The sequence below is a fragment of the Dreissena polymorpha genome, chromosome 11 (genome assembly GCF_020536995.1).
Source record: "Dreissena polymorpha isolate Duluth1 chromosome 11, UMN_Dpol_1.0, whole genome shotgun sequence".
NCBI lineage: Eukaryota > Metazoa > Mollusca > Bivalvia > Myida > Dreissenidae > Dreissena > Dreissena polymorpha.
Window position 1 is genome coordinate 77,202,526 of NC_068365.1, and position 11,661 is coordinate 77,214,186.

General features: G+C 35.8%; 1 protein-coding gene across 4 annotated transcripts in view; it reads left to right on the top strand.

The window, feature by feature from the left end:
* LOC127850425 (uncharacterized) overlaps positions 1 to 11,661 on the top strand; it is a 165,365-nt gene that overhangs the window by 149,614 nt on the left and 4,090 nt on the right. For 3 of the 4 annotated variants that reach the window (XM_052383449.1, XM_052383450.1, XM_052383451.1), the window contains 5 exons: positions 1,322 to 1,498; positions 2,018 to 2,120; positions 6,375 to 6,506; positions 6,954 to 7,040; positions 8,098 to 8,196. In XM_052383449.1, coding sequence (XP_052239409.1) covers positions 1,322 to 1,498; positions 2,018 to 2,120; positions 6,375 to 6,506; positions 6,954 to 7,040; positions 8,098 to 8,196 — 598 coding nt within the window. Of the gene's footprint in view, positions 1 to 1,321; positions 1,499 to 2,017; positions 2,121 to 6,374; positions 6,507 to 6,953; positions 7,041 to 8,097; positions 8,197 to 9,555; positions 9,703 to 11,661 lie in introns of all 4 variants that reach the window. The other variant, XR_008035284.1, reaches the window with a different exon arrangement.

Below are 11,661 nucleotides of genomic sequence, written 5' to 3' on the forward strand. Positions count from 1 at the left end.
TGATGGCAATGGTGGAATTGTGTGATAATATTTACAATATTTGATGTAACTTTAAAACATTCTTTTCTTTATCAAAGCAAACCCTCCAGATTAAAATATAGCTACTTTTATTGTCATCTACCGGCTCCACCAGAGGGGACTTATGGTTTGCGCTCTATGTGTCCGTCAGTCTGTGAGTCTGTCACACTTTTCTGGATACTGCAATAACTTTAAAAGTTCATAATATTTTTTCACGAAACTTGAAACATGGATAGATGGCAATAAGAACATTATGCACATCATTTTATTTTGTTCCTACGTCAAAAATTCTGGTTGCTATGGCAACAAATATGTAAAATATATATATATATTTCTGACAATGGTGGAGCAGGTAGGGGTCATATATTGCTTGACAATAGTCTTGTTAGCTCGGCTGTTTTCTGAGAAATGCGAGGTATTGTCATAGCCAGCTCGCCGTCCGGCTTCCACTTACAACTTTGAAACTTCATATGTAGATGCACCTTGATGAGTTCTACACACCACACCCATTTTTGGGTCACTAGTTCAAAGGTGAAGGTCACTGTGACCTCTTAAAAAAGAAAAAAATCTGACAATCTTTCATTTAGTCAAAACTGCACATGCAGCCGAGCGTTGGCACCCGTTATGGGGTGCTCTTGTTAGAGTAGTTGAAACCTCTTCCTTCAATTCAATCTGTATTATTACATTTTCATTTAAACTGATCCGCTAGTAATAATTATTGCAAACTTTATGTTTGCCTTGTAATAATATTAAGATAAGAACAATATATGTTAAATGTTTATGAAAATTAGTTTACTTGATTTTGTTTAGGAAAAGGGATCACCAGATTTAAATAAACACACACAAAACATTTCAATTGAGTTGTCAGCATTAAACTGTAATATCGGTTCATTTTTTATATATATAAAAATATTAATTAAATACATAATATAAATGACAGTCCTTGAAATGTAAAACGTTTCGTAAACTAGGAAACACATCTGTGTTTAGTAAATGTGTCTTGTTCTGAGAAAACTGGGCATAATGCATGTGAGTAGAGTGTCGTCCCAGATTAGCCTGTGCAGTCCGCACAGGCTAATCAGGGACGACACTTTCCGCTTAAACTAGATTTTCGGTAAAAAGGGACTTCCTTTAAACGGAAAATACCATTTAAGTGGAAAGTGTCGTCCCTGATTAGCCTGTGCGGACTGCACAGGCTATTCTGGGGCGAAACTTTACGCACATGCATTAAGCCCAATTTTCTCAGAACAAGACAGAAATGTAAAACAAAAAAACACAGGGACATTTTGTATGTGTGTTTCAGATGAGACTCCAATTGACCCAACTGACACAAAGAAGAAATTTGTAGAATACATGAGTCATGACGACGAACAGGAGAAATACGAGAACACAACCTTTAGGAAGGTTGAAATAGCAGGAAAGGACTTCAGAGTGGACATGAAGGTCATTGAACCCTATAAGAAAGTGCTTTCCCACGGAGGTAAGTAGTGGTGTATTTGAATGACTTAATTATAGTTGTATTTAACCTATTGTTAGTCTTACACCAGCTAATACATGTATTGTAATCAACACTCAAATACAGGAAATCATATTCACTTCTAGTTTTCAGTTTCTAAATTCTATAAGTAGCAAGACATCGAGGCATTCGGGATGTAAAAAATATTTGTGTTAGTGTTCTCTTATATTGTTAACATATAATAAAGCTAAATCAGTCAAATATTGTTTCGTTTCATGCAATGAATTATTTGTTAATGTTTTAGATAACTACATGTATGACTTGGTCTCCATGCCATCATACTGTTCTTTGGTTGCTATAAAAATAGATTATTTGTTTATGTTTCATGTAACTATGGAGATGGTCCTAATGTCATCATACAATTCTGTAGTTGCTATGGAGATGAAGTACTTGTTAATGTTTCAGGTTACTATGGAGATGGTCTTAATGTCATCATACTGTTCTGTTGTTGCTATAGTGATTACTTATTTGTTAATATTTCAGGTTATTATGGAGATGGTCTCAATGCCATCATACTGTTCTGTGGTTGCTATCTGCCCGACAGAAGTCGCAGTGACTATCAGTATGTAATGGACAATCTCTTCCTGTAAGTTAAACAACTTGAATCAGGAGCTGTATACCAGTTACCGTAATTACTCTATGTTTTCAGACACCCCTTTTTTAGCAAAAATAATTATTTTTGTGACTCTTAATTTTCGGACACGAGTTTTCGTCCATAATTAATGTCTCTAAGTTTTCGGACAGTATATTTTACAGCGCTATTACCAAATTTCGGTCCTGTTTTCGATATCTAATGACACTTCGATCATGGGGTTTTACTACCAGATTAACATCATAAAACATGGCAGGTGCATGCCTGAGGGCAACGGACCATTACATTTGGGTTATTGGGTAAATAACCTTGTAAACCAGTATTAAACAATGTTTTCGCCTGATAGCATAAGCGTTATGACAATTACCAAGGGTAGTGCCAATGAACAGTTCAATTATCTACCGCAATGGTACTACCCCTTCTCAGTAAAATAACTGTGACAAATACTAATGGCTTCAAATTGTGATGCACCTTTTTGCACGTTTTACGAACAATGGAAAGTGTTAGACAACAACTATCGAAAATGAACAAACAAAGATTTTAGTGATTTGCTTTTTTATTGCGTTAATTATTGGTTCATACTAGCGAGTATCGGTACATCACATACTCATCTTTAAACTAGTTGGTCAAAGTAAACCTTGTAGTAACTTTCTGTCAAATAAATTATGTATTTAAAATTATTTAATGTGCAGTGCAAACATATATAACTGTAATTTATACTTTATGGCATGGTATTTTACAAGCGGGTGCTATTACTGGTAGTCGTTGATACAATTGACACTATTTTCGAACACTTCAATTTTCATGTCCAAGTTTTCAGAAACCTGTATTTTGTGAATATTTTTCGTATCTAAGTTTTCGGACACGAAATAATTTAATTATTTTTAAGTGTCTGAAAATTATTTTTAAGTGTCCGAAAACATAGAGTAATTACGGTAGGTTGTATATTGTATGCATTCCAGTGGTGATGGGGAAATGACAGTTCATTGTTGAAATTTATAACTCAGTGAATTTACGCTACTTTACCAGAGGTATATATATAAAATAAAACATTATTTTAATCTATATGGGTTGTTAATTGTCATTAGAATTAAATTGTCATAAAATCTTTTGTAAATATGATAATATTCATGGGAAACAATTCCATTTACAAAAAAGTATCTAGGGATAACTGGAGTTTAAAAAAAGTTTTATAGTTTTTCTCCAAGCAATAATTATACCCCCACAAACGAAGTTTAGGGGGGTATATAGGAGTGAACTTGTCTGTTGGTCAGTCCGTCTGTCAGTCCGTATTAAGTGTCCGCTCTCTATTTCAAGTTGTTTTCATCCGATCTTCACCAAACTTAGTCAGAAGTTGTATCTAGATGATGTCTAGGTCAAGTTTGAATATGGGTCATGCAGGGTCAAAAACTAGGTCGAGGGGTCACTAAGTGCGTTTTTTAACATTCAGCATGGTGTCAGCTCTCTAATTCAAGTAGTTTTCATCCGTTCTTCACCAAACTTGGTCAAAAGTTTTATCTAGATGATCTTAAGGCCAAGTTCGAACATGAACCAGGTTAAAAGCTAGGTCACGGGGTCACTTAGTGCATTTTAAACATTCAGAATGGTGTCCGCTCTCTAATTGAAGTAGTTTACTTCTTATCTTCACCAAACTTGGTCTGAAGTTTTATCTAGATGATCTTAAAGCCAAATTCTAACACGGGCCTTGCCAGGTCAAAAACTAGGTCACAGGATCACTCAGTGCGTTTTAAACATTGAAAATGGTGTCCGCTCTCTAATTCAAGTACTTTTCATCCGATCTTCACCAAACTTGGTCAGAAGTTTTATCCAGATGATCTTAAGGCCAAGTTTGAACATGGGCCTTGCCCCGGGTCAAAAACTAGGTCACAGGGTCACTTAGTGCGTTTTTTTCAAAATTGAGCATGGTGTCTGCTCTCGAATTCAAGTAGTTTTCATCCGAGCTTCACCAAACTTGGTCAGAAGTTGTATCCAGATGATGGCTAGGCCAAGTTCGAAGATGGGTCATGGAAGGTCAAAAACTAGGTCACAGGGTCACTTAGTGCGCTTTAAACATTGAGCATGGTGTCCGCTGTTTTTTGTGAAGACAACATGCAAAATATGACTTATTAATTTCTTAATATAAATTGATAATATTTATTTTCGTGTAAACAAATGTTGTTACTGGTTTCTATAGATACAATTACGGATGTAACGTTATGTACGGAATGCTTCGGTTGAGTTCCTTAAAACAATGAAATTACACATTTCCGTACCACGTGATATTACGTCATTCCCCCTTTTGCAAACTGCCTGTGCTTTAGTTCGGATCGTCAACAAAGGATTCAAAGTAGCAGGTTTCCACGAGTGAGTAGCCGATCTTTCGGGGCTCGTGGTTACCACCGTTTGTTTTTTCTTTGTGTAACGCTGCGGCCTTTTATATCCCACTTTTTACTTGTATAATATATTAAAGAGATCTGTTAGTGAATACTTTATGCATTCTATTACATTTTTTGTGATGTTTATTGTGAGGCAAAATATATTGGAATCGGGTCATTAAACAAGTTAACTGGAGTAATGTGTTGTTTTATCATTGCAGTCGTAAAATAATCTGTGTCAAAGCGGCGGTGGGGGTATTCGTCACGTCTGTGACAAAGCTCTAGTTTGTCTTTTTTTTAGCTCACCTGTCACAAAGTGACATGGTGAGCTTATGTGACCGTGTGATGTCCGGCGTCCGTATGGGTGTGCGTCCGTTCGTCCGTCAATAATTTGTTTGTGTAGACAGTAGAGGTCACAGTTTTCATCCAATCTTTATGAAATTTAGTCAGAATGTTCATCTTCATGAAATCTGGGTTGGGATTGTATTTGGGTCATCTGGGGTCAAAAACTAGGTCACTAGGTCAAAAACTAGGTCACAAAATAGGTTAAATAATAGAAAAACCTTGTGTAGACAATAGATGTCGCAGTTTTCATCCAATCTTTATGAAATTTGGTCAGAATGGTTCTTGATGAAATCTAGGTTGGGATTGTATTTGGGTCATCTGGGGTCAAAAACTAGGTCACTAGGTCAAAAACTAGGTCAAATAATAGAAAAAAACCTTGTGTAGACAGTAGAGGTCACAGTTTTCATCCAATCTTTATGAAATTAGGTCAGAATGTTTATCTTGATGAAATCTGGGTTGGGATTGTATTTGGGTCATCTGGGGTAAAAAACTAGGTCACTAGGTCAAAAACTAGGTCAAATAATAGAAAACCTTGTGTAGACAGTAGAGGTCACAGTTTTCATCCAATCTTTATGAAATTTGGTCAGAATGTTTATCTTGATAAAATCTGGGTTGGGATTTTATATGGGTCATCTGGGGTCAAAAACTAGGTCACTAGGTCAAAAACTTGGTCAAATAATAGAAAAACCTTGTGTAGAAAATAGAGATCGCAGTTTTCATCCAATCTTTATGAAATTTGGTCAGAATGTTTATCTTGATGAAATCTGGGTTAGGAATGTATTTGGGTCATCTGAGGTAAAAAACTAGGTCACTAGGTCAAATAATAGAAAAACCATCAACAATTTGTTTGTGTAGACAGTAGAGGTCACAGTTTTCATCCAATCTTTATGAAATTTGGTCAGAATGTTTATCTTGATGAAGTCTGGGTTGGGATTGTATTTGGGTCATCTGGGGTCAAAAACTAGGTCACTAGGTCAAAAACTAGGTCACTAGGTCAAGTAATAGAAAAACCTTGTATAGACAATAGAGGTCACAGTTTTCATCCAATCTTTATGAAATTTGGTCGGAATGTTTATCTTGATGAAATCTGGGTTGGGATTGTATTTGGGTCATCTGGGGTCAAAAACTAGGTCACTAGGTCAAATAATAGAAAAACCTTGTGTAGACAATAGAGGTCACAGTTTTCATCCAATCTTTATAAAATTTGATCAGAATGTTTATCTTAATGAAATCTGGGTTGGGATTGTTTTTGTCACCTGGGGTCAAAAACTAGGTCACTAGGTCAAATAATAGAAAAACCTTGTGTAGACAATTGAAGTCACAGTTTTCAGCTAATCTTTATGAAATTTGGTCAGAATGTTTATCTTGATGAAATCTGGGTTGGGATTGTATTTGGTTAGTCAGGTGAGCAATTCAGGGCCATCATGGCCCTCTTGTTTAAATAAATTATAATATTTTATTGTATTGCATTTAATTTTTCACAACTTTACTGACAGGCATAAAACCTGTTTATTGTCTCGATTTCCAGATATGTGATAAGCACACTAGAGCTGCTAGTAGCTGAAGATTACTTGATTGTGTACTTCCATGGGGCCACACCGCGTGGACAGATGCCAAGCTTTGGCTGGCTGAAACGCTGTTACCAGATGATAGACAGAAGGTAGGCGTAGTCCCAATAACAATTTTTCAAAAAAGGCTGGCCACACTTATGGGACTAGTTTGAATATTTGATTCCATTTTTTCAATGCAAGCACAAGTCACAGACTAATACAAGATGTTTGGACATATTTGTTGAACATTTCTGCCAAATGCATTCAGCGTATTAGATGCAGCCATTTTGTACTTTTAACACTTCAACAAAAAAATCAATAGGATATCACAGTTGTTACATGCTTAAACAAAATAAATACAAAAACAACTCTACTTTAAAAAAAGGGTGTGAATGGTAAAATGGACCACCCAGGAATAATAAGAAAGTATAAACATGTTTGTTTTATATTACTAATGTTAGATGTGCTAAATCAGATGAACATCTGATCAATTTTGTATGGCCTTATGTTGGACGGAGGCTTTTACATTTCCAGTAAATTCTGTCTACTTTGTTCAGATTACGCAAGAACCTTAAGGCGCTGCTGATGGTCCACCCGACACTGTGGCTGAAGACTGTGGTATTGATGACCAAACCCTTCATAAGGTATTGGCAGTCTCATACTATGTATTGTTATGAACAATATTTCTAAGACTGATCTCATATTCCACATTTACATAATAATGATGTGATGTGATTTAGGAGACCTGGCTGATTTGAAAAGGCTCAAGCCTGCTACAGACTGAGGAAAATGCAAGAGCAATTGATATAAACGAAAAAATAAAACATGCTCTATGCTTATTTATGTAGATGATGTGTATGTTTAAAATCTGTACTTGGTAATAATGGTGGCAAATGAAGAGATTGAAATATACTCCTCTGAACTTTCTTACAAACCAAAATATTTCCAGTTCAAATTTTGATCAGTTTTGCATTATTTCCTTAGATTCTTCATGTTGGTATAGCTCATTATATAAACTGTTGTAGGATATGTTTCATAATTTCAGACACGCGTTCAGTTCCAGGCTATCAAGCCATAGTCTGTGAATACTCAACAGTATTTCAGTTGTGAACCCAGTAGTTCATTCAAGTTCATTTCAGCTCCAAGTTCAGTTCCAAGCTATCAAGCCATAGGCTGTGAAGTCTCAACAGTTTTCAGTTTTGTGTCCAGTATTTCATTCCAGTTCATTTCAACTCCAAGTTCCGTTCCAAGCTATCAAGCCATAGTCTGTGAATACTCAACAGTATTTTTGTTTTGAGTCCAGTAGTTCATTCAAGTTCATTTCAGCTCCAAGTTCAGTTTCAAGCTACCAAGCCATAGTCTGTGAAGACTCAACAGTATTTCAGTTTTTTGTCCAGTAGTTCATTCAAGTTCATTTTAGCTCCAAGTTCAGTTCCAAGCTATCAAGCCATATTCTGTGAAGACTCAACAGTATTTCAGTGTCATGTCCAGTAGTTCATTCAAGTTCATTTCAGCTCCAAGTTCAGTTCCAAGCTACCAAGCCATATTCTGTGAATACTCAACAGTATTTCATTTTCATGTCCAGTAGTTCATTCAAGTTCATTTCAGCTCCAAGTCAGTTCCAAGCTACCAAGCCATAGTCTGTGAATACTCAACAGTATTTCAGTGTCATGTCCAGTAGTTCATTCAAGTTCATTTCAGCTCCAAGTTCAGCTCCAAGCTGAGGTTTGTGAAGACTCTACAAGAGCTTGGCAAAGTGGTTCCCATGGAATACATCTACGTTCCTGATCCTGTGCAGCAGTAAGTTGAAATTTCTGCACAAGTTTAACCTTAAAATTACTCACATTTCAAAATTGTAATCTTATTATGAAATGTTATGTACCATAAATACTCATATATAAGTCCAGTTGTTTGCACTTGTCTTTCTGTATGTGTGTTTCAAAGCTTGGTTTTTTGAAAATCCTCTTTACTACTTGGTGGATTGCGCTCAAGCTTTCATAGTTAAATTACCTTAATTGGTAGATGACTGTAAAGAAAGGAATTCGGGCTTTGAGGATTATCATCCTTTGTGGGTTTATCCACTAAATAATATAGTGACCAAAACTTTTGTTTTCAAACTCCTCTTTAACTAATGAGTGGAAATTGCTAAAAACTTTAACACTTGAAATGCCTTAATGTGACAATCATGAAAGGAATTATGGTTGAAACTATTTTTGCAGAATTACAGCCCATTGTTTTGTTGTTTTTTTCAACGATGAAATATATAGTACCCAAACTTTTTAATAGTGGATGGATATTTCTTAATTGTCAAATGAAATTACATGTTTGAATTTTGCTCAAGCATTTACGGTTGTATGACCTGAATGTGTACATATAGATGATCATAAAGAAAGGAATAGTGCATCCAGATAAGGCTGAAGATTGGCACCCAGGCTACTTAGGGTGTGATTATAAACAAATCTGCCAATATTGGTTTATTTTATATCGCTTAATAATGAGCTGATAAAACATTTGCCTGAATATTTATTGTATATTTAATTAGTGTGTTCCATAGCTTCAGTTCCCAGGTTTAGACTAAGTCATGTAACTCAATTTTATAATAACCAAACAAATTTGAAGTTCAAGTCCCGTTACTCTTTGCTCTTTATTATTAGGGATTTAACTCACAACAAGGCGGTAGAAGGAGTCCATGCAATATTCTGTTAAGATACAGGCTTATCGTATGTGTGTTATGGCACTAAATTCATATTGTATTACTGCACAATCTATTAAATTAAAACCCCAACAATGCCCTCAAGCCTTCCACTAAATCCTAAACCCATTAAGATTGTAACTGCAAAAAATCGAAGTCTCAAATATAAGGGCACAAAATTCATGTGTCATAAAATATTTGCACACCATCTTTGCAATAAAAGTCCCCCTAATCCCATAACTAAATTGTTACACAGAATCCAAGTCCTTTAAATATTAATGCACTAAATTTAAGTACGACTCAAAACTGTAACTACGCTATAATCTGGTATAAAAAAATCCACCTACAAATCTTGACATTTTAGCATTGCACACAACCCAAGCGCCATAACTATAACTGCAATAAAATAAAAAACCAAGTCCCGCTACTCTAGCATTGCACAGCACTGCACTCCCTTTGCCTTCCAGGTATGATTCAAAGCTGCAGCAACAGCGTTCCTCATCGTCGTCTTCCTCCAGTGATACCACCTCCCCCGCCTCCCCTCCCCCCTCCTGACTGCCAGCACGGTTTAGATGCACTATCTAGACCCTCCTTCCTGACTGTGATATCATGTGGTATGTATTATGGGGATATATTTTTTGGTGGATTCACGGAAGCAACATTTTGACTGTTGTGGTAAGTATATTGACGAGATATCCTAACTCTTCCGGACTGTGATATGATATGGTTTAAGTATTGCAGTGATACACTTTGTGGTAGGTTTAACCCTTTGCATGCTGGGAAATTTGTCGACGGCTAAAATGTTGTCTGCTGAATTTGTAAAATAAGCGTTTTCTTCGATTTTTTTCAAAGAATACTATCAGAATAGCAAACAGTTTGGATCCTGATGAGACGCCACGTTCTGTGGCGTCGCATCAGGACCTAAACTGTATGCAAAGGCTTTCAAAATTCGGTTCCAGCACTGAAAGAGTTAAATGAAAACAATTTGACTGGTGGTAGGTAAATAAATGTGCTTTCTTGACACCTGCTGACAATTGCTATTAACCCTCATAAGTAAGTTACAACTTAAAAACCACTTTCTATCCTTTCAACTTAATATTTTGTGTTAAAAATTAATAATTATACCCCCACAAACGAAGTTTAGGGGGGTATATAGGAGTAAGCTTGTCTGTCTGTTTGTCGGTCCGTCCGTATTCAGTGTTCGCTCTCTAATTCAAGTTGTTTTCATCTGATCTTCACCAAACTTGGTCAGATGTTGTATCTAGGTCAAGTTCGAATATATAGGGTCAAGCCGGGTCAAAAACTAGGTCACGGGGTCACTTAGTGAATTTTAAACACTGAGCATGGTGTCCGCTCTCTAATTCAAGTAGTTTTCATCTGAGCTTCACCAAACTTGGTCAGAAGTTGTATCTAGATGATGTCTAGGCCAAGTTCTAACATGGGCCATGCTGGGTTAAAAACTAGGTCACAGGGTCACTTATTTAGTGCGTTTCAAACATTGAGCATGGCGTCCGGTGTTTTTTGTGAAGGCAACATGCAAAATATTCTGTGTCAATGCGGCATGTGGGGGTATTCGTCACCTCTGTGACAAAGCTCTAGTTCAACTGGTTTAAAAAAATTACCGAACATACAAGAGTTTATTAACGTTCTGCTTTTACCATGGTCAAGATAATATATCTGGACCCTTGGCGAGATATGATGTATAGTTAAAGCACATAAGGTCATTGAAAGTGCTACCTAGACTACTGAGTGTCATATAATCTACTATCACAGTTTGATATTTAAACACTTGACTGGTATATGATATAGTATCAGTGTTATATTTAGACAATTGACTGTGATATGATAGTACTTTACTGTGACATGATTTAGTACTTTACAGTGATATAATAATGATTATGATATATCTGAATCTTTTTTGTGATATGAAAGAGCAATAATGATATTGATATGCCCTGCATATAGGAACATTAAAGTATCTAACATTTGTTTATATTATGAATTTAACTTAAATTACCCATTGCTGTACCACTCATGTATTGAATATTTAAGCAGCCATGATTTAATTTGCATGTGAACTTGTTAATTTCACAGAACAGCATACAAACAAAAGACATAGCCGTTTAAAATCATTCCAACCATTCATGTAAACTCCACTTTCGCTGTTGTTGTTGCTTTCTGTGTTTTTAACCTCAAATTCATGTTACGATGTCTAAGTTTTTGCACATTGTAAGCTTCTTATAACGTTAAGTGATTATACCTTTACATCTTCGCTGCATGTCTCTTTTAATATGCATACATTAGTAAACTTTTCGTATGTTATTGTCAGATCACTCACATTTCCGATCTAGTCGCAGCCATCTTGTCGCTTTGGATTGTGGTTAAATTTTAGTTATTTTTGGCAGTGACTAAACTATAGGCATGAAGCAGGTTATTTTTAGATATGATGAAATCTCTGCATTATTCTTATTTTAAGTGGTGTATCCATCTTTCTAAGCGTCTATAGGTTGTTTTACGTAAATTTTTGTTCAAAATCCAATATGGCTGTGTATTTTTGCGTGACGTCATTTTGA